The sequence below is a fragment of the Bos grunniens genome, chromosome 4 (genome assembly GCF_055505025.1).
Source record: "Bos grunniens cultivar Pamir isolate PY7600 chromosome 4, Bosgru_T2T1.0, whole genome shotgun sequence".
Lineage (NCBI taxonomy): Eukaryota > Metazoa > Chordata > Mammalia > Artiodactyla > Bovidae > Bos > Bos grunniens.
This window is the reverse complement of record NC_141168.1, coordinates 77,275,213-77,298,777: the sequence shown is the minus strand read 5'-3', so window position 1 is coordinate 77,298,777 and position 23,565 is coordinate 77,275,213. Positions and strand designations below refer to the sequence as shown.

The 23,565-nt window shown below is 38.2% G+C and overlaps 1 protein-coding gene across 22 annotated transcripts in view; it reads left to right on the top strand.

Annotated features, from left to right (window-relative positions):
* Positions 1-23,565, top strand: part of MAGI2 (membrane associated guanylate kinase, WW and PDZ domain containing 2) — a 1,472,356-nt gene that overhangs the window by 1,200,569 nt on the left and 248,222 nt on the right. For all 22 annotated transcript variants that reach the window (XM_086397095.1, XM_086397093.1, XM_086397091.1 and 19 more), the window contains one exon: positions 8,112-8,750. In XM_086397095.1, the coding sequence (XP_086253221.1) occupies positions 8,112-8,750 (639 nt within the window). The remainder of the gene's footprint in view (positions 1-8,111; positions 8,751-23,565) is intronic.

The following is a 23,565-nucleotide window of genomic DNA, read 5'->3' as shown; positions in this document are numbered from 1 at the left end:
ACCCTGAAACCGTCTGGCCTCAATAGGGCCTGAAGCGAATGGCCACATGGAAAACAGTTAACCTCACAGGCGATATGGCGATAAAAATGTGTGCTTGGCTCTCAAAAGAAATACATCATCATATTTTTTATGGAGAACTTTCCTTTGGTAAAATTAAAAGTATTTTCACAAGCATGATCTCATTCTCACAGTAGTCCTGTGAAAGAGGAAATGAAGGAGATATTTTAATTCTCATTTTATAAAAGAATAAATTGAGAGATGGAGCAAACAAGTGACTCTTTTGCAATTCTCCCGTTTAAGTAGGCCAACAGGGTTAGATCTGGAGCCAGTTTTCCTAATGATGTCCATGTCTGTGCTTGTAAGCCCAGTCTGTCTCAGGACTTAGCATGGCACCATCAGAAGGCACATACCAGGTGGCTCATATTTTTATTTCACAATATGTAAATGACATTCATACAGCATGATCTATAAATATTACCCAATCAGTTCTATTTGAGTAAGCAAAGGTTTGCTTACATCTCCATCAACAACAGCTTTGGCATGACACCATATCTAGGCATCCATTTACTTTTTTAAACGAGCAGTTAAGTAGTGTCAGGTTATTAGATGTGATAACTGACCACTGATCTTTTATATTTAGAAATCTTCTGGGTAGCTCCATAAAGATATTGTTGCAGGGTTTTGCTTGATGACTTGAAAAATTGCTCTTAGTGGAAAATATCCATAAATTTTAGAAGGCAGTCTCACTAAAAACCACAAGTAGTTCTCATTCTGTTTCTAAATAGCAAGATCACATTAAAACTCAAAAATAGATAACATTAATCACTATAATTCAAGTAACTGCTTTTAGACCTGGCAGGGAACCGTGAGAGCTTAGAATATTATCCTTAGTTCTTTTTTTCCTGTGACTTTCTGGCATAGTAGAGGGAAGAAGAAAGCAACGTGGAGGCTGGGGAGTTTAACTGTGATTAGAGTTACGGAGAGCCTTAGAGAACAGCATTTGTTACTCTCCTGCCTTTGCCTTGCCCACTTAAAATTCATATCCACCTTAATTATGACTGTAGTGGGAATATCTTGGTGGGACTGTCCTGATTTTATAAACAGATATAACCAAGGACAGATAATCATTCCTGAAACAGCAATTATCCTTTGCATAACAATTTACAGCTTACAAACACTTTCACCTGTATGATCTCATTTCTTATTTCCCGTAGCACACTAAGTTGCTATGATTATTGTTCCTCATTACTTCTGCAGAATCTGAGTCACAGAAGATTTAAGTTGGTTTTGAAAGTCACATAGCTAGTAAGTGATGAAGTGAAGAAGCAGTCCAAAGACTTTGGTTCTCTATTCTGTGTCATGTCTGCTTATACCATGTAGCCTCCCAAACCTACAAAAGATGTTGGGTCAAGAATGGTGGCGGGCAGAAAATGGTCAATGTGTTTGAAAACAGATGACTAACCTAATAGGAAAAATGGGGAAAGGAGAGGTACTAAAGAGAAAACCCAAATAGCCAATAAACATATGAAAAGACGCTCACTCTCACAAGCAATTTGGGAAATGCAAATTAAAACCATGATCACACCCATTAGATTATCGAAAATTAAAAATCTGAGAATGGCAAGCATTGTATCAGATGGGGAGCAATGAAAATTCTGATACACTACTGAGGGGAGTGTAAACCAGCTTGATCTATTTTGTCAGCCATTTCCCGTTGCTGACAAAGTTGAAGATGCATGTGGCCTATGCCCTCAATTCTACGCCAGGTAAATACCTGACAAAAACTCTCCCAATTGTGCACAAAGGCCATGAAAAGAGGTTCATAGCAGAGTTTTCTTTAATAACCAAAAATTCTCAAGGATCCAAGTGTCTATTACCATAAGAATGGATAGACATTAATAAATAATGATGTAGTCACCCAATAGATATTATATTAAAATGAGAATTGAGCTAGAGGTAAATATATCAAAAGAGATAGATATCAAAAATACATTTTGAGGAATATAATGTAGTATTAATATGTATAGCATTTTTAAAAGGTTTAAAATATGCAAAAACATACTTGGGTGAATATTTAGTTCAGTTCAGTTCAGTTGCTCAGTCATGTCCAACTCTTTGCAACCCCGTGGATTGCAGAACAGCACGCCAGGCCTCTCTGTCTATCACCAACTCCCGGAGTTCACCTAAACTCATGTCCACTGAGTCGATGATGCCATTCAGCCACACATCCTCTGCCATCCCCTTCTCCTCCCGCCTTCAATCTTTCCCAGCATCAGGGTCTTTTCCAGTGAGTAAGTTCTTTGCATCAGGTGGCCAAAGTATTGTAGTTGCAGCTTCAACATCCGTCCTTCCAATGAACATTCAGGACTGATCTCCTTTAGGATGGACTGGTTGGATCTCCTTGCAGTTCAAGGGACTCTCAAGAGTCTTCTTCAACACCACAGTTCAAAAGCATCAGTTCTCTGGCACTCAGCTTTCCTTATAGTCCAACTCTCACATCCATACATGACCACTGGAAAAACCATAGCTTTGACTAAATGCACCTTTGTTGACAAAGTAATCTCTCTGGCTTTTTAATATGCTGTCTAGGTTGATCATAACTTACCTTCCAAGGAGTAAGTGTCTTTTAATTTCATGGCTGCAATCATCATCTGCAGTGATTTTGGAGCCAAAAAAAATAAAGTCTGACACTGTTTCCCCATCTATTTGCCATGAAGGGATGGAACCAGAGGCCATGATCTTAGTTTTCTAAATGTAGAGTTTTAAGCCAACTTTTTCACTCTCCTCTTTCACTTTCATCAAGAGGCTCTTTAGTTCTTCCTCACTTTCTGCCATAAGGGTGGTTTCATCTGCATATAAGAGGTTATTGATATTTCTCCTAGCAATCTTGATTCCAGCTTGTGCTTCCTCCAGCCCAGCGTTTCTCATGATGTACTCTGCATATAAGTTAAATAAGCAGGGTGACTATATACAGCCTTGATGTACTCCTTTTCCTATTTGGAACCAATCTGTTGTTCCATGTCCAGTTCTAACTATTGCTTCCTGACCTGCATACAGGTCTCTCAAGAGGCAGGTCAGGTGGCTTGGTATTTCTCTTTCAGAATTTTCCACAGTTTGTGGTGATCCACACAGTCAAAGGCTTTGGCATAGTCAATAAAGCAGAAATAGATGCTTTTCTGGAACTCTTGCTTTTTCCATGATCCAGCAGATGTTGGCAATTTGATCTCTGGTTCCTCTGCCTTTTCTAAAACCAGCTTGAACATCTGGAAGTTCACGGTTCATGTATTGCTGAAGCCTGGCTTGGAGAATTTTGAGCATTACTTTACTAGCATGTGAGATGAGTGCAATTGTGCGGTAGTTTGAGCGTTCTTTGGCATTGCCTTTCTTTGGGGTTGGAATGAAAACTGACCTTTTCCAGTCCTGTGGACACTGCTGAGTTTTCCAAATTTGCTGGCATATTGAATGCAGCACTTTCTTCATAGCATCATCTTTCAGTATTTGAAATACCTCAACTGGAATTCCATCACCTCCACTAGCTTTGTTCGTAATGATGCTTTCTAAGGCCCACTTAACTTCACATTCTAGGATGTCTGGCTCTAGGTGAGTGATCACACCATCATGATCATCTTGGTCATGAAGATCTTTTTTGTATAGCTCTTCTGTGTATTCTTGCCACCTCTTCTTCTGCTTCTGTTAGGTCCATACCATTTCTGTTCTTTATTGAGCCCATCTTTGCACTGACCATTGAGGAAGGCTTTCTTATCTCTCCTTGCTATTCTTTGGAACTCTGCATTCAAATGGGTGTATCTTTCCTTTTCTCCTTTGTTTTTCACTTCTCTTCTTTTCACAGCTATTTATAAGGCCTCAGACAGCCATTTTGCTTTTTTTGCATTTCTTTTTGTTGAGGATGGCCTTGATCCCTGTCTCTTGTACAATGTCATGAACCTCCATCCATAGTTCATCAGGCACTCTGATCAGGCAGTGCCTGATCTAGTCCCTTAAATCTAGTCCCTTAAATCCATTTCCCACTTTCAATGTATAATCATAAGGGATTTGATTTAGGTCATACCTGAATGGTCTAGTGGTTTTCCCTACTTTCTTCAATTTCAGTCTGAATTTAGCAGTAGTGAGTTCATGATCTGAGCAACAGTCAACTCCCAGTCTTGTTTTTACTGACTGTATAGAGCTTCTCGATCATTGGCTGCAAAGAATATAATCAGTCTGATTTCGGTGTTGACCATCTGGTGAAGTCCATGTGTAAAGTCTTCTCTTGTGTTGTTGGAAGAGAGTGTTTGCTATGATCAGTGTGTTCTCTTGGCAAAACTCTATTAGACTTTACCCAGCTTTATTCTGTATTCCAAAGTGAAATTTGCCTGTTATTCCAGGTGTTTCTTGACTTCCTACATTTGCATTCCAGACCCCTATAATGAAAAGGGCATCCTTTTTGGGTGTTAGTTTAGAAGGTTCTGTAGGTCTTCATAGAACCGTTCGACTTCAGCTTCTTCAACATTACTGGTCAGAGCATAGACTTGGATTACCATGATATTGAATGGTTTGCCTTGGAAATAAGCAGAGATCATTCTGTCATTTTTGAGATTGCATCCAATACTGCATTTTGGACTCTTTTGTTGACTTTGATGGCTGCTCCATTTCTTCTAAGGGATTCCTGCCCACAGTAGTAGATATGATGGTCATCTGAGTTAAGTTCACCCATTCCAGTCCATTTTAGTTCACTGATTCCTAAAATGTCGGCATTCACTCTTACCATCTCCTGTTTGACCACTTCCAATTTACCTTGATTCATGGACCTAACATTCCAGGTTCCTATGCAGTATTGCTCTTTACAGCATTGGACCTTGCTTCCATCAACAGTCATATCCACAGCTGGGTGTTGTTTTTGCTTTGGCTTCATCTCTTCATTCTGTCTGGAGTTATTTCTCCACTGATCTCCAGTAGCATGTTGGGCACCTACCGACCTGGGGAGTTGATCTTTTTCCCTTTTCATACTGTTCATGGCGTTCTCAAGGCAAGAATCCTGACGTGGTTTGCCATTCCCTTCTCCAGTGAACATACTTTGTCAGAACTCTCCACCATGACCCATCTGTTTTGGGTGGCCCTACACAGCATGGCTTATAGTTTCTTTGACTTAGACCAGGCTGTGGTCCATGTGATTAGATTGGTTAGTTTTCTGTGGTTGCGGTTTCAGTCTGTCTGCTCTCTGATGCCCTCTCTCGGTGCCTAATATCTTACTGAGGTTTCTCTGACCTTGGACATGGGGTATCTCCTCATGCCCCTGCTCCTGACCTTGGACATGGTATATCTCCTCATGGTCCCCTACTCTAGAGATTAAACGTTATGTAGGGATATTGTTTATGAGTACCTAGATATATCATAAAAATATAAAGACATGTGAATAACAAACCTCAAATGCAGGACAGTGGTTACCTTTGTAAAGGACAGTAAGGAAAGACAAGTGGAAAAAGGTGCTACTGAGGAGGTCTTCAACTAATATGAGCAATGTTCTAATCATTTAGCTGGATGATAGTGCACAAGTATTTATATTCTTTCAACTTTCAGTGTGTAAATATATATAACAACTTTAAAAATAGAAGAGACAGGGAAGATGAAAAAAAAATCTGGTTTAAATACATCTCTGGGACTCTAGGATGACCCTAACCAGTTTAAAATGATGCCAAACCATCCTCAATGGCTCCAGTCTGTTGATAAGTCATAGTAGCAGAGAGTGAATGTCCATCTCAATTCAGTCCTAAGTCATGGCCCAGTGTCCCAGTCATCACATCAGCACCCTCTCTGATAGATGTAGCTGAAGAGTGAAGTTCTATCTGACCAGTCATATGGTCTGTGACATTTTCCAAAATCAGACCTAAACTGGATCACTGAAAATACTATTTTGTTTTGTTTGGTTGGTTTTCCTTTTCTGTCTCTGTATCTTTTAACACTTTCAAGCAGTTCTCTAGCATTTGGTAATTGTTAACTGAGTGTATATAGTTAAGGGCATTTTACTGACTGTTCTATTCATAGAATTACTTATTTTTAAAATGTGTTTTGGGCTTCCCTGGTGGTTCAAATGATAAAGAATTTGCCTACAATAAAGGAATCCCAGGTTCGATCCCTGGGTTAGAAAGATCCTCTGGAAAAGGAAATGGCAACCCACTCCCATGTTCTTGCCTGGAGATTCCCCATGGATAGAGGAGCCTGGCAGGATACAGTATATGGGGTCACAAAGAGTCTGACGTGACTGAGCAACTGACACACACACAATGTATTTAGTGGAGAAATCATTTTATATCAGACAACTGAGAGAAGCCAAAGAGTATTTAACTCTGAAAGTTCACCTCTGTTTTTTTTTTATTTTTGATATTTGCAGTTTTGATGGGCAATGATGTCTCAGAATGAAATTCCTAGCCATTTATACTACCCATTTCAGAATTATCCTGATAAACTGGTATCTGTTGAATTATTCACTTGACAATCTGTAAAAATATGTCTTTTCATATCTCACATACTCTTCAGCATCATCAGACATAGTCTCAGTTTGCAAGTTCATTTCTCAAATGTTATGCTTTTTAAGGATAAAAATACCAATCCATGGTAGAACAGTGCTCTAAAAATAAAATTATTATTTATATATGATTGAATTGTTTTTAACACTGTTTAAATTCAGGACAATTTTAATATCATAAAGTTAAGTTCTGACCAGTGGTCTTCAGTAACTCCATGATTAAATTCATTGGGGGAAATTCCTTGGCTGTCACATGATTAAGACTCCATATTTTCACTGCTGAGGGCCTGGGTTCAATACCTGGTCAGGGAACTAAGATGCCACAAGCTACATGGCACAGGCAAATAAAATATTAAAAATTCATTGGAAAAAAAATTCATTGGAATGAAAAGACAAATGCCTTTTTTAGAAAGATCTACAGAAATATCAAGTTGTCTGAGATCAGAGGTTGAATCTATGGCAGCTTCCTATTTGAGAATAGAGTCTGAAATCCTCTTCATCTTATTTTGAAAGAGAAAGTGAAAGTTGCTTAGTAGTGTCCTACTCTTTGCTACCCCATGATCTATACAGCCCATGGAATTGTCCAGGCCACAATACTGAAGTGGGTAGCTGTTCCCTTCTCCAGGGGATCATCCCAAACCAGGGACTGAACACAGGTCTCCCGCATTGCAGGAGGATTCTTTACCATCTGAGCCACCAGGAAAGGCCAAGAGTACTGGAGTAGGTAGCTGTTCCCTTCTCCAGCAGATCTTCCCAACCCAGGAATCGAACCAAGGTCTCCTGAATTGCAGGCAGATTCTTTACCAGCTGAGCTACCAGGGAAACCTCATCTTATTTTAGCAACAATAATATTAATAATGGTCCACACTTATCACACTCACTGTGTGTCAGGCATTGCACCAAGCCCTTTTTCTGCATCATCTCACTTCATCCTAACAACTTTACAACCGTGGCTCAAAGCAGGTAAGTCACCTGCCCAGCAGCACAGATCTGCTAAGTAGTAGAGCCAGGATATGGAGCCAGATCCCTGAACCCAAAATCTATATTCTAGACATCTACCTGTGTTCACATGGAACCTTTGCAATTGCAGTTTACTATAGATGAATAAAATAAATGGGAAAAAAAAAAAGACCATTGACTCAGTAAAATGATGCTCAAAAGCCCAAATACTAGGCTTTGATTATCATCTGAAACTTGTTTCCACCACTTCTCAGTAACTTGAAAATTCTGTTAACTGAATTGCACTGAAAATGAAGATGAAAAAGAAACAAAGAATGTGTCCTTCTTCAAGGTACACATTCTTCTAAATGTTTCTGTAGCTTTATTCCTGTATATGAAGTTGTTTCTGAACTTCAGGAATAACCAACTAGCATTTTTTTCAGCATTTGATCACTATATTTGTTGGCAGACCTGTTGTAACCTTGAGTCACTTACAGGGAATTTAGATACTATTCTAATTGATTTTCTCACTGCTTACTGAGAAACAGAGCACCTCTTTCACTAGTCTCACAAATAATTCCATTTCTCTATGTCAATGTTAATTGAACTTACCTCATGTTGTCAATCTCTTTCTTTTTTTCCCTTGCAGGTGATGTCATTGTCTATATTAATGAAGTTTGTGTCCTTGGACACACTCATGCAGATGTAGTCAAACTTTTCCAGTCTGTTCCTATTGGTCAGAGTGTCAACTTGGTGTTGTGTCGTGGCTACCCTTTGCCCTTTGATCCTGAAGATCCTGCTAACAGCATGGTGCCACCCCTTGCAATAATGGAGAGGCCACCTCCAGTGATGGTCAACGGAAGACATAACTATGAAACATATTTGGAATACATTTCTCGGACCTCACAGTCAGTTCCGGATATAACAGATCGGCCACCTCATACTTTGCACTCAATGCCAGCTGATGGTCAGCTAGATGGCACGTATCCACCACCTGTCCATGACGACAATGTATCTATGGCTTCATCTGGGGCCACCCAAGCTGAACTTATGACCTTAACCATTGTGAAAGGTGCCCAGGGTTTTGGCTTCACCATTGCAGACAGTCCTACAGGACAGCGGGTGAAACAAATACTTGACATTCAGGGATGCCCTGGCCTGTGTGAAGGCGACCTCATTATTGAGATCAACCAGCAGAATGTACAGAACCTGAGCCATACGGAAGTAGTGGATATACTTAAGGACTGTCCCATTGGAAGCGAGACTTCTTTGATTATTCATCGAGGAGGTAAGATAAAGGCTGGCTTAGCAATGAGTATACAGGTGAAATTGTAGAACCTTTATAATAATATTGAGAAAATGGAAGTTTCTTTGGGGTTGAATGAAACCGTACTTTTTAATTTTAAGTTTTATTGAATATAGTTGATTTATAATGTATTGATTTCTGCTGTAAAGCAGTGATTCAGTTTTATATATATATATTCCTTTTCATGTTCCTTTCCATTATGCTTTATCACAGGATATTGAATATAGTTCCATGTGCTACACAGTAGGACCTCGTTATTTATCCTCTCTGTATATAATAGTTTGCATCTGCTAATCCCAAATCCCCAGTCCTTTCCTTCCCCACCCCTCTCCTTTGGCAACCACAAGCCTATGAAATCATACTTTAAAAGTTGAAGGTAAGAGTAATAGAGAAAAATATAAGTCCAGGAAGCTATGCTTTTGAATTTTGAGAACATTTTTCCTATTTTATATTAAACACAATAAAAATAGTGCTTTCAGTCTTACAAATATCCACTGCTATGGAGAATTCCCTAGCAGTCCACTGGTTAGAACTCCAAGCTTTCACTACCAAGGGTACAGATTCAGTCCCTGGTCCAGGAACTGAGATCCCACAAGCTGTAAGGTGAGGCCTATGTATCGGCCTATGTATTGTGTGTGTGTGTGTGTGTGTGTATGTAAATATATATATATATTGCTGTGAACTGAGAGGATAAAGATTGAGTCCCCAAGTGTGAATAGGTTATATTCCAAAACTTTATTAACATATCAGTTGTGGAGTTTCAGACTAGTTTCCATTGACTAAAGTAAGAAACTTGATTTTCCTGAAGGAAACAAGGCTCTGACTTGTCCATAGGCATGCCTGCTATCAGGTAGAAGCTGGTTGAACTCCTTCCAAGCTCAAGTACAGTGTTGATAATCCCCAAAAGGACCAATGGGAATAGTGTCCAACTAGAAAAATCTTTTCAGAGTGGTGAGTAGGGTTGCTCAGGACACTTCTCCCATTACTTACAGGAGCACTTCATCAATAATTACCTGTAGCACCTTCTGTGACCTGGGAAGAAAGTTATGGAGCAGGGCTGGGGCTGAAGTTCTGGGCTGGGTGTCCCAGGTGAAGTGTGGAACTGGAAGCAGCAAGAACTGTGGTAGGAGCTCCAAGCCCTGGAGTTTTCTTACCTTCCCCCTGCTCTGTGAGGAAGGGAATGGGGCTAAGCGGAGGCCACCTCCTTCATTTCTCTGCTACTCTGCTCTTGATTGTCAGTGAAACTAGGAAGAAAAAAGAGGGGAGGGTCAGAGATAGGGTACTTGAAAACAGAGTATAAATGAAGGGGTTCCGGCAAGTCCTAGTTTTCTACTTACCAATTTGAGGACTTAGGACACTCAGTCCATGAGTCTGAGATGTCTCATCTGTTAATATTCTGATGATAACTGTTCTTAGTGAAATGGCCCGCAATAGGTGCTCATTAAATGTCTGTTGTCTGTAGATTACCACCAGAGCTACAGCAGGAATGGGTCAGAAGGGGCAGTACTGTGAGGAACTCTTGCGTGAAGAGCACACATGTGGCAAACATATGTGACTGTCTATTCAAAGCATTAAAAACAGCAGGAAAGCCCTGACAGTTTGAAATGCAAATGAAAGCAGTCAAAGCTGAAAGAAGCACCTTTTATGATGTTTTTTGCCCTTTCTGCAGGTGTTTCCACTTACAGAAGTATTTATGTTATTGATTTTTGTGTGAAAATGGGTATGAGGTACTAGGCACAGTATTTCACAAATAGGCATAGAACACAAAGTACTATGTTCCTGTCTTAAAAAAAGAAATTAATATGATAGCAGAAGTCTTAAATATGACCTTAAAGCATTATTACAAAATTGCACTTGAAACTTGATAATTCAATATTGACAGTGTATTTTGATTTTCTACTGCTTAAGATTAAAACAAATACCCTTAATTTAAAAGCCATAATTTCATAATGTCCAATCAAAATTAAATCTTTGAGACAGATTCTTGATATTAAATGGTATAGCTGAAAATCACTGCAGTATCCTCTGATGACTCATAGAAACAAGTCTGGACAAATTTTTGTGTGTAATATCTTTATAGAAGGCATGATATAGTAGAAAAAATTATTCTGAAATCATTTTTCATATATATATATATATATATATATATATATATGCCCATATATATAATAAATATTTAGGCTTCCCAGCTGGCACTAGTGGTAAAGAAACTGCCTGCCAATGCAGGAAACATAAGCAAGGTGGCTTCAACCCTTGGGTTGGGAAGATCCCCTGGCGGAGGGCAAGGCAACCCCCTAAGTATTCTTGCCTGGAGAATCCCCATGGTCAGAGGAGCCTGGTGGACTACAGTCTATGGGGTTGCAAAGAGTTGGACACAACTTAAGCAGCTTAGCATGCACGCATGATATATACTCATATTAGTGCTATTTATACCTTTACTGAAAACATGTCTGTGTGCCAGCTGTCAGCAGACCACTCTATTCTTATTTGTTCTTTTCCTCTACTCTCCAGCATCTCCATTTAATCCTCATGTATTCAAAGTTTATTTTGTTTTTTTTTTCTTTTTTTTTAAATTGAGACATAGTTGATTTGCATTATTGTTTTAGTTTCAGATGTACAGTGTGTGGGGAGGGGTGTGGGGGATGGTGTGCAGTCAGTCAGTCGTGTCTGACTCTTTGCAACCCTTTGGACTGTAGCCCACCAGGCTCCTCTGTCCACGGGTTCTCCAGGCAAGAATACTGGAGCAGGTTGCCATGCCCTCCTCCAGGGGATCTTCCCAACCTGGGGAGACTGAACCTGTGTCTCGTGTGTCTCCTGTATTGCAGGTGGATTCTTTACTCACTGAGCAGTACAGTATAGTGATTGAGTATTTTTGCAGATTAATATAGAAATCGAGTTTTCAAAGTTTTGTTTGTGTTTGGAATGAGGAATTTGTTTTTATTTTGTGGCTAGTGTAGAATTGCAGAATGTAGTACCCTGTGATGTTTAAAGTACTTCTGGTCAAAAAACCTCTCATGTTTGCCTCAGATTCCCACTATCTGAACTCAGTTCTCTGGAATTAATAGGAACTAACATGTTTTATGATGAAAATCACTGTGTCTTACCATAGGCTACTCATAGGTGCTTATCACTCAGATAAGCATAAATTTTCAAGAGCAAATTCATGTACCTAGGTCTTTGTATCCAGAGAAGGCAGTGGCACCCCACTCCAGTACTCTTGCCTGGAAAATCCCATGGATGGAGGAGCCTAGTAGGCTGCAGTCTATGGGGTCGCTAAGAGTCAGACACAACTGAGCGACTTCACTTTGACTTTTCGCTTTCATGCATTGGAGAAGGAAATGGCAATCCACTCCAGTGTTCTTGCCTGGAGAATCCCAGGGACGGGGGAGCCTGGTGGGCTGCCGTCTCTGGGGTCGCACAGAATCGGACACGACTGAAGTGACTTAGTAGTAGTAGGTCTTTGTATCAGGATCGTCAACTGTTTTAAATTATTTATAGGATTTTTTTTTATTTTTAAAGTGGTTATGTGGTTTAATTTTCTCAAACAGTGTCCGAAGGTATATAATGAAAAGTAATTCTCTTTTCCCGGGATTTTAGTCCTCTTCCTAGAGGTAACCATATTGTTTATATATACACACTTCCAAAAATTTTGTGGTCTTAACTAGCATGTATGTTAATATATGTACTGTGTTTAATATAAATGGAATGATATTATACATACACATGTCTGGCTCTGAATAGCTTGATTATTAAGGTGTATTTTATTTTTTAACAAACATCATTGGGGTATTATTTATATACCATAGAATTCACCAATTATTTGTGTGCTCGGTGGCTCAGTCAACTCTCAGTTGTGAGTGGTCTAAGTGGTCTCAGTCCAACTCTGAGACCCATGAATTGGAGTTCACCAGGCTCCTCTGTCCGTGGAATTTCCCAGCCAAGAATACCAGAGTGGGTTGCCATTCCCTACTCCAGGGGATTTTCCAAGTCCAGGAATTGAGCCCATGTCTGTTGCATCTCCTGCTTTGGCAAGTGGATTCTTTGCCACTACACCACTAGGAAGCCTCAATTATTAATATAAGTATATATTTCGATAGGTTTTGCTATAGTGATTTAGCTGTGCAGCAATCACCATAATTCTTAGAACATCCATCATCCCAATTCCCTCAGCCCCTAGATAATCACTAATATGCTTTCTGGATAGTTTTGCTTTTCTAGACATTTTTGTGTGTGGAATCTTACAGACTAGTTTTTATTTAACATAACGCTGTTGCGATCTACCCATGCAGGGAAAAGAATGAATAGCTTGTTTCTTCTTATTCCTGAGTAGTATTACATTGTATGGGTATACATTTTTTAAAAATCTGTTCACCAGTGGAAGGACATTTGAGTTATTTTCAAGTTTGACATTTATAAATAATACTGTTGTGAACATTTACATATAAGTATTTGTGAGTGCATATATTTTCTCTTTTATTGAGTGAATACCTAGGGTCTGTTGGGTTACATGATAAGTATATATTTAAAGTATTCAGAAATAGCCAGAGTGTTCTCCAGAATGGCTATACCATTTTACATTCCCACTACCGATGTGTAAGGTTTTCAGTTTCTGCCCATTGTTGCCCATGTTTGGTACAGTTAGTCGTTTTGATTATAGCCTTCTTTAGGTATAATGATGCCTTTTCTGATTTTAATTTACATTTCTCTAATTTTTTCATATATTTACCATGGTATGTTTTCATGTGTTTATTAACATTAATTATCTTCTTTGGTGACATGCCTACTCAACATTTTGCTCATTTGTATATTTACTAAGCTGTTTGTCTTCATATTAAGTTGTAAAAGTCCTTTTTACACTCTGATTACGCATCTTTTCGAAGATAAATGATTTGCAGATATTTTCTCCTAGGCTGTGGCTTGTCTCTTCGTTTTCTTAATGCTTCCTTTTGAAGCACAAAAGTTTTCTTGATAAAATCCAATTTATCATTATTTTCTTCTATGAATCTTTCTTTTGTGTTAGATCTAAGAAATCTTTGTATAATCCAAGATCACAAAGTTTTCCCTGCTTTCTTCTAGAACTTTTGTAGTTTTAACTCTTACATTTAAACCTGTAAAGCATTTCAAGACCATTGTTGAGCATAGAATAAGGGAATGTCTAAGTGCGTTTTTCTGTCTACAGATTTCCAATTGTTCTAGCACTATTTGTTTAAATAAAAAACAAAAACAAAAAATCTGTCCTTTCCCCTTGGATTTCCTTGGCACTTCTGTCAAAAATGAATTGGCAAAAAAAAAAAAAATGAATTGGCATAAATGTGGTTTATTGCTAGACTCTATTCTAATTCATTGACCTATATGTCTATCCCCATGGTCATACCACACTTCTAGACTAGCTTTATATATAGTCTTAAAATCAAGCAGCATGAGTCCTCCAACTTTTGCCTCCTTTTTCAAAATTATTTTGGTTATTCTAGACCCTTTGCATTTCCATATAAATTTTAGTGTCAACGTTTTAAATTTTTTTTTAATAAAAGGCCTGCTGAGATTCTGATGTTGCACTGAATCTATAGAATAGTTTTTGAAGAATTGCCAGTGAATCTCTCCATTCATAAATGTGGTATATCTCTTCATTTATTTGAATCTCCTTTAATTTCTCTTACAATGGTTTGTAGTCCTTAATGTACATATCTTACTTCTTTTGTTAAACTTATTCCTACCTATTTTATTCTTCTTAAAATTAATGTGAATGGAATTGTTTTCTCAGTGTCATTTTCAGATTGTTTATTGCTAATATATAGAAATATATATATCTGTTTTGATCTTGGACACTGTAACCCTATTACACTCACTTTAGTTCTGGGCTTTTTTTTTTTTTGTAGATTCCATCAAATTTTCTGTATAGTTATTATGTCATCTAGTAGTAAATCTTTATTTTCTTCTTTACAATTTTATGTCTTCGATTTTTTTTCTCTGTGACTTGCTACACTAGCTAGAACTTCCAGTATGATGTTGAATAGAAATAATTATGAGAGAATATCCTTACCTCAATTAAAAAAAAAAAAGCAGGGGAGGGGTGGCTTCCCAGGTAGCTCAAATGATAAAGACTTTGCTTGCAATGCGGGAGACCCAAGTTCGATTCCTGGGTCTGAAAGATCCTCTGGAGAAGGGCATGGCAACCCACTCTAGTATTCTTGCCTGGAGAATTCCATGGACAGAGGAGCCTGGTGGGCTACAGTCTATGGGGTTGCAAAGAGTTGGACACAACTGAGCAACTAACCCATACACACATCCTTATCTCACTGCTGATTTTAGTGATAAGGCATTTGCTTTTCATCATTATTTTTTTTTTTAATGTAGTTTTTATATTTTGTGTGGTCAGGGCACTCAAGAGGACTATTCTCTTATCTGTCTATCCTTCACCCGACCAGTGCCTGCTTCACCTAAACCCTATATACATGACTGATCTTCCTCTGTACTTGCCCGAGGCCCCAGCTGGTGATTGTTCTTATCAAAGGGGTGGTGAGGGTCATGCCTCTCTACTGGTTTCCCTGGTAACTAGTGAGTCCACTCCTGTAAATGATAACCTCATCTCCTCCCTGCTCCTGCAAGAATAACTGCCACTGTGTCCTGCCTGCCATCAACCATACACACTGGGATATCTCTCTGAGTGAAAGTCACTCAAATGTGTCCAACTCTTTGCAACCCCATGGACCAAACAGTCCATGCAAGTCTCCAGGTCAGAATACTGGATTGGATAGCCATTCCCTTCTCCAGGGGATCTTCCCAACCCAGGAATCAAACCCAGCTCTCCTGCATTGCAGGCAATTCTTTACAATCTGAGCCACCAGGGGGCCCTAAATAACTCTCTAGAATCTTGCTTTAGACATGTAAACTCCGCCATCCATTAAACCACTGATGTCTCTGTTGCTGACTCCTGTTTGTTTCCTAGGTCTTACAGCTGGGTAAGCAATGGACTTGTAGGCCTATGGGGTACATCTCGGCATATGCCCTTTATCAGGTTGAGAAAATTCCAGTCTTCTATTCATAAATTATTGAGACTCTTAATAATCAACGTCTTGACTTTCACCAAATACTTTTCCCACAACTATTGAGATGATCATGTAGTATTGTTCTTCATTAATAAAGTGCTATACATTATATGATTATTTTGATATTAAACTAATTTATCATACCTGAGATAACCCCATTTGATTATGGTACATAATTCTTTTTGTATGTTGCTATATTGTGTTTGCTTAAGAATCTTTGAACCTATGGATAGGAGATTTTCTGTAATTTTCTTTTGTCTGCTTTTTTTTTTTTTTTTTCGGGATAACATTGGACTTTCCCTCTGTTCTCTGAGTTTGTGTAGTATTAATATTATTTCCCCCTTAAAAGTTTGGATAGAATTCACCAGTGAAGATATCTAGTCTGGGTTTTTACCCAGAAGATTTTGTAATTACTAATTAAATGTATTTTATCAATTTAGGTCTATTCTAATTTTTGGATTCATTGTTTTTCTATTTTCTAGCTTAATTATTTCCACTCTGATCTTTAACTTTTTCTCTTCTACTTATTTTTTCTTTGATTTACTTTACCTTTTCTGTCACCCTGAAGTAAAAGCTTAATGACTCTCTTCTCCCTAATAAAATTATTTAAAGCTATAAATTTCACTGGAAGCACTTCATTAGCTGAATTCCATAAATTTTTATATTTTGTGTTTTCTTTATTCAGCTCAAGATATCTTCTTATTTCCTTTGTAATTTATTTTATAAACCATAGGTTACTTAGAAACATGTTGTTTATTTTTTAAACATTTAGGATCTCCCAGCTTTCTGTTGATTCTAATGATTTATACTTGGAGGATAATATATTTTATAGGATTTCATTCATTTTAAATGTATTGAGACTTGGATTATGGACTAGTGTCTTGCTTTGTTTAACTTAACAATTTATCTTAGAGGGCTTTATATATTCAGAAATACACCTCATTATTTTTAATAGCTATTTAATCACCACTAATGGATATTACAGTTGCTTTCCATTTTTATCTGTTATTAAAAAGTGATGTATCTTTGCACATCTATCTCTACACAAAAGAGTAAATCTGTCTTATAGATTCATCCCTTCTTTCAACAAATATTTCTTGAGTGCCCACTATGTACTAGGCATTTTGGGGGGACTGGAGGTAGAGCAGTATACAAAGTCACATCCTTTTTCCCATGCAGTTGGCATTCCTTTGGAAGGTGACAGATATAAATAAATAAATAGATATGTGTCCACATAAATCTGTCCTTTATTTGTCACATATCTCCTTACCCCATGGAGTTTTACTCTTGAATATTAATTTCATAATCAGTTATTTACCCCAAGTTATCTTCATGTTTCTTATATTTATTTCAGTTCATCTCATAGGATATGGGCCCACATAATCATACTACCTACAAATAACAGTCACTGTGCCTCCTCCTTTCCTATTTGCATGCCTCTACTTTGTCTTATTTAATACATCTGTTATTTCTTGAACATTGTTAGTTAACGAAGATGATTATAGAAATTCTTATCCCTGGCTTATATGAAAACTGTCTCATTTTACACAGACGCAATATTGACTTTATTTATCATATTAAGGAAGTACCCTTCAATTCTGATTTCATTAAAAATCTTTATCAAAATTGGATAATGAATGTTATCAAAAACCCAAAAGGCATCTATGGGTATAATCATTATGTTCTCCTTTGAATTATCATTGTGAATAAATTGCATTAAGAAATTTATTAGTATTGAACTATCCTTTCATTCCTAGAATAAAATGTATTATGTATATAATACATCCCTAAATTCTATTTGTTTATATGTAATTTTGCATCAACATTAGTAAATGACATCTGTCACAAGTTTGGGAGATGGGGCATTGTTTTGGTTTGTTCAAAGTTATACTGGTGTCATAAAAGCAGTCAATAATTTTCCTTCTCTCTCTGCTCTAAATTGAAGTTTTCTATTTCTCGAGGCAATAATATAATACACCTTAGAAATTATCTAGTTCTAGTGAGTTGCATTTTGGTTTTGGCTTGGTTTGGTTTTGTAAGGAGAGGGATACCCTTTTACAACTTTCTCAATTTCTTCCATGGTAATTAATCTTCTTACAGTTTCTGTCTTGGCTGGACTTGGTTTTTATAATATATATTATAGCCTACAAAATTGTTTCTTTTATTCATGTTTTCAAATTCATTTAAGTAGAATTGAATCAAGTATCTTCTATTTTTTTTCTTCCATTTTCCCCTTGACCTAAAACTATTTCTATTTTTCTCATGTCTTATAGGTGCTATTATCTTGATTATAGACTGGCTAATAGTTTTTCTGTTTCAGTGGCTCAAGAAACATATTAGTTTATTTATAAATAATTTGTTGGCTGATGCTCAGCCTAGTATGGTAGGGTATTGTTATGTATTCTACCCAAGGAGGTTGTTATGTGATGTCTGGGAAGCAACTCCAGAATGATTACTAATTCCTCGTCATATATTTTACTCTTATTTATATTAAAATGCAACAAAGTTCCCTACCTAATTTGTGAGCCTCCCATAAACTGTAGCTGATTAATATTTGAAATTTTTTCTTTTTTCTAGAAAACATGATACCAGAAGTTTTCACTGTATCAGAATATTCCCTTGTCATGCCAACAATATGATAATAAATAGTATCAGTAACGCACATATTCCCATTGCTTTACATTCAAATAGAATTCAGAGTACTTGAGAGGCAGCATAGATTATACCAAAACTTTGAGGGCAAAGCATAAAAATCATGAACACAGAATCATATCTATATAGAGAACTCCTGCTTTGAAATTTCAAAAAGCATGCTATCAAGAACATTGTAATAAAAAGTTTTAAATTGCACAGAGAAAATGTTAAAAATAAAGCTATAAGAAGTATTGATATTTTTAACAATACTAACATTTTTATCTAAAACAAATGTGTTTGTCTAAAAATAGTTTCAAATTCACATGAAAATTCCAAGTATAGTACACAGAACATCATATACCACTCACCCACATTGCTGTTAACATTTTGCCCAGTTCCCTGAGTGTGGGTGTGTGTATGTTTGCTTGTGCGTTGGTGAATGTGTTTCTGAACCATTTAAGACTAAGTTGTAAACATCATGCCCCATGACCCCAGATATTTTAGTGCTTATTTCATGTCACTAGTTTTTGGAGAAATGTATTAACAGCTAGTTAGTTAAAGTTATAAAAGATACTTTTAAAAAGACACTTAGAAGTTTAAAACTATCAGTACTACCACAGCAATGAAAGACTTAAGAGGTCATCAAAAGATGTTTTTGAAAGGTTGTTGTTGAATCACGCGAATACACCGGGATTCTTGGCCCCCGGAGGAGAAGAATTCAATCCGGGGCCAGAGACGAGGCTTGATCGCTCAGAGCTTTTGTGTAGTAAAGTTTTATTAAAGTATAAAGGAGATAGAGAAAGCTTCTGACATAGGCATCAGAAGGGGGCAGAAAGAGTACCCCCCTGCTAGTCTTTAGCTGGATGTTATATAGTCACTAGCAGTCTGTTAATGAAAGAAAGGAAATGTCTTAAAATTCAGATGGGCCATAAAATGATTAACTTGAATCTTGAAGAAGGGCAGACCACCATACAAATAGTTTCATTTACATAGATTAGGAGAACAATATCCATACTTTTTTGTCAAGTAGGTTCTGGGCCAAGAGGCGGAACCGACTTGGAGACAGAGTTTGGGGTAAAGGCATAGTACATTAGCATAGCTTAAGACAAACATTTTCGTAAGAAAACGGCATTGGTTATCTCTAGACTCGAGAATAGCTAACTTCAGGCGAAACCGGGTGTCATTATGGCAACACAGTATTTTAAGAGAAACCTCCCTTTAAATTTGTATAGAGAAGGAAAAAATATTGCTAGTTTGTTTCCTCCTGCCGCTTAAGAGAGATAAAAATGTCTGACACTTGCAGGCTATTTCCTCTATTTGGAGACCCCTGGCCTTCCTGCCTGTTACCCTTTCATTTTGACTAAAATAAGAGAAAGTCAGTACTCACCAGTAATAAGGATCTGTCACTGGAATATTTCTGAGAGAGAGAAGCACTCATTATTTGAAAAGAGTGCTTGGAGAAGGAAATGGCAGCCCACTCCAGTATTCTTGCCTGGAGAATCTCAGGGACGGGGGAGCCTGGTGGGCTGCCGTCTATGGGGTCACACAGGGTCGGACACAACTGAAGCGACTTAGCAGCAGCAGCAGCAGCTCTTCAGAGATTAGGTGAAAAAGTGGATATCACACACTTAATATTATGTAATCTACCATTCCACTTGATGTCAGCAGAAAACAATAAACATGACCAAACAAACAAGAAACAAATCCACATCATGAGGTGTGAATGACCATGGCTTACTGGCTGCTGAGTTAACAAATATGCCCTGGGCCTCAGAAGCTCGATAAAAGTCTGTTTCTCACTTATATGATTTCCAACACTACACATTCCTGAATCACAGGTTTTCTAGGCCACTATCCTCCATACAGTGGCTCAGGGAACCAGGCTTCTTCTCCCCTGTTCATGCTTTAAGGCCTTGAAGCCCCCCACCCCGACCCCCCGGGTCCTCTCTAACCCACTGGCAGATAAAGCACAAACGAAAAGAACAGAGGATCATGCAGGGGGCTGTGGGCCCAGCTGCATAATGTGTGTGCATCACTTTCTCCTACAGTTAGTTGACCAGAGCTCAGTTTTGGCCCCATTAACCATCAGAAGCTGGGACATTCTGTGTTCCTGTGTGCCCAGGAATAAAGGTCACACACATGGTAGATACTCTGCCCTTGATATTTCAAATATGCTGCCTGCACCTTGACCTGCACATCAGGGATTATAACTACCGATTAGGCCAAAGTGTGAGATGAAATCTTTTTTATAACATGGTATTATAATCAAGCTTTTCAGGTACACTTAAGCAATTAGTATATGTTTTAAAGTTCACAAGGTCTACTCATATTTCCCTCCTGGAGTGAGCAGCCAAATCTTAATACTTAGACTCAGTATTAAGTAACTGGCTCAAGTTCAGTGAATGCATGTGTAGACAGAGGGGTGGACAATTTATGGTCCCTAAATATAGGAAATATGAATAAACATCAATGACAGGGTACCTCATCATAATGTGGAAAATGTCATGGATGTCACAATCTGTACACCAAACATGGACCTTGTTGCACAGATGACCCTTGGAGTGAGAGAGGATAGTGAGAATATTTGTAGAGTTGTCACACCACTTACAAGTAGCAAAAATAGAAGTCAAATATTTGTTTTCTGACTGCTGTATCAGTGAGTTTTACATGATGTCAGCTTCCCAAAATTTTATGGACATCAAGCTTTGATGGCTTTTGCTTAGATATGTAGGACTTATTTATTCACTTAAGTATTTATTGAGAACCTACTGTGTGCTTAGCACAGGTCTAAGTGCTAGAAATATGTCAGTAATCAAAACAAAGTCCCTGCCTCAAGAAGCTTATCTTCTTGCAGGGATTAGGTAATAAAGAAAAAAATATATGTTAGGGATAAGAATGAAGACAAACTGAGGAGCAGAGTAAAAGAAAGGAGAATGGTGGGGAAAGAAGAAACATCTCTTTTAGAAACAGTAGTCAGGGAAAGACATCTGTGCAAAGATCTAAAGAAAGCAAGGGAGCCAGCCGTGTGGATATCCAGGGAAGAACATTCTGGGCAGAGACAAGGCCCTGAGGCAGGACTGTGCTTGGTGTAGATAACTAATAGCAAGGAAGCTCGTGTCAGCTGAGTGGGGAAGAGATGCAGTATCGGCTGAGGTCAGACAGATTGTTGGGTCTGTAGAGAGACAGATAATGGAGAGCCTTATGTAGCCATGCACCATAGAAAGGACTTTAGATTCTGCTTCTGAGTGAAATGGAAAGCCTTTGGAGTGTCTGTGCAGAGAAGGGATGTGATATAAGATTTTAAGAGACTCCCTGTGGCTACTGCATTGAGAAGAAACTGTCGGTAGACAAGGATGGAAACAGGCAAACAAGGGTGTTGGCTTTCACAGCAATCCAAGGACAGATGAGGAGGTTGGAAAAGGATGGTAGGAGTGGAGGCAGTAAGAATTGATTCTGAATATATTTCAAAGGGAACGTCATAGGGTTTGCTGATGGATGGGATAGGGAATATTGAAGAAAGAGAGGAATAAAAGGCTGTAAAGTTTTTGACCTAACCAGCTGCACATGATGGGTATGATGGATGGAAATGCTCATGCAGGGCTGCAGGGAAATCAAGAATCCAGTCTGGGGCGTGCTAAACTTGAGATTCCCTTAGGTTTCTAAGCAGTGATGGCTGGTGTGGAGGGTGTTTAACGCTGGATACTGAATGAGAACACCTAGAGCTTGAATATGAGGAAAGAACAGAAACATTCTGAGGACTGAGGCCTAGGACCTCTGACTTTAGAGTCATGAAGAGGAGGAGTGAGCAGCCAAATGTTAAGAAAGCATGAGTTGTGACATAGGGGTACTTGTTGTCTTATGAAGGAAAATTTTTCAAGATGGAAAGTGTGAACAATTGTTATCAAGTGCTGAGTAAGATAGGGCTCAGAATTTAACATTGGATTGGCAACAGTATCAAATATTTTTTTTTCCCAAATATTTTGAGTTTACATGACCTTTCAAATCAACGGAGAAAAAAGGAAAAACTAAAAAAAAAAAATTTTTTTTTTCTTGATGTGTTGGGGAGAAATCAGCATCAGTGTTTTGGTCCCATAGAAACAGAGCGTCTTTCATATTTGAACCCGTAGAGTGCGTTTATTTGCATGCACTGTGAGATGGTAAATATTCCAAAGAAGGAAACTGTATGTTTTCCTTTTATAATTACTCTGTGCTCAGTCTGTCAGTTTCCACTGTTTCCCCATCTATTTCCCATGAAGTGATGGGACCAGATGCCATGATCTTAGTTTTCTGAATGTTGAGTTTAAAGCCAAGTTTTTCACTCTCCTCTTTCACTTTCATCAAGAAGCTCTTTAGTTCTTCTTCACTTTCTTCCATAAGGGTGGTGTCATCTGCATATCTGAGGTTATTGATATTTCTCCCAGCAATCTTGATTCCAGCTTTTGCTTCATCCAGCCCAGCATTTCTCATAATGTACTCTGAATATAAGTTAAATAAGCAGGGTGACAATATACAGCCTTGATGTACTCCTTTCCCAATTTGGAACCAGTCTGTTGCCCCATGTCCAGTTCTAACTGTTGCTTCCTGACCTGCATACAGATTTCTCAAGTGGCAGGTCAGATAGTCTGGTATTGCCCATCTCTTTAAGAATTTTCCAGAGTTTGTTGTGGTCCACACAGTCAAAGGCTTCGGCATAGTCAATAAAGCAGAAGTAGAGGTTTTTCTGGAGCTCTCTTGCTTTTTCAATGATCCAATAGATGTTGGCAATTTGATCTCTTGTTCCTCTGCCTTTTCTAAATCCAGCTTGAACAACTGGAAGTTCATGGTGGAAACAGTGACAGACTTTATTTTGGGGGGCTCCAAAATCACTGCAGATGGTGACTCCAGCCATGAAATTAAAAGATGCTTGCTCCATGGAACAAAGGTTATGACCAATCTAGACAGCATATTAAAAAGCAGAGACATTACTTTGCCAACAAAGGTCTGTCTAGTCAAAGCTATGGTTTTTCCAGTGGTCATGTATGGATGTGAGAATTGGACTATAAAGAAAGCTGAGTGCCGAGAATTGATGCTTTTGAACTGTGGTGTTGGAGAAGACTCTTGAGAGTCCCTTGGACTGC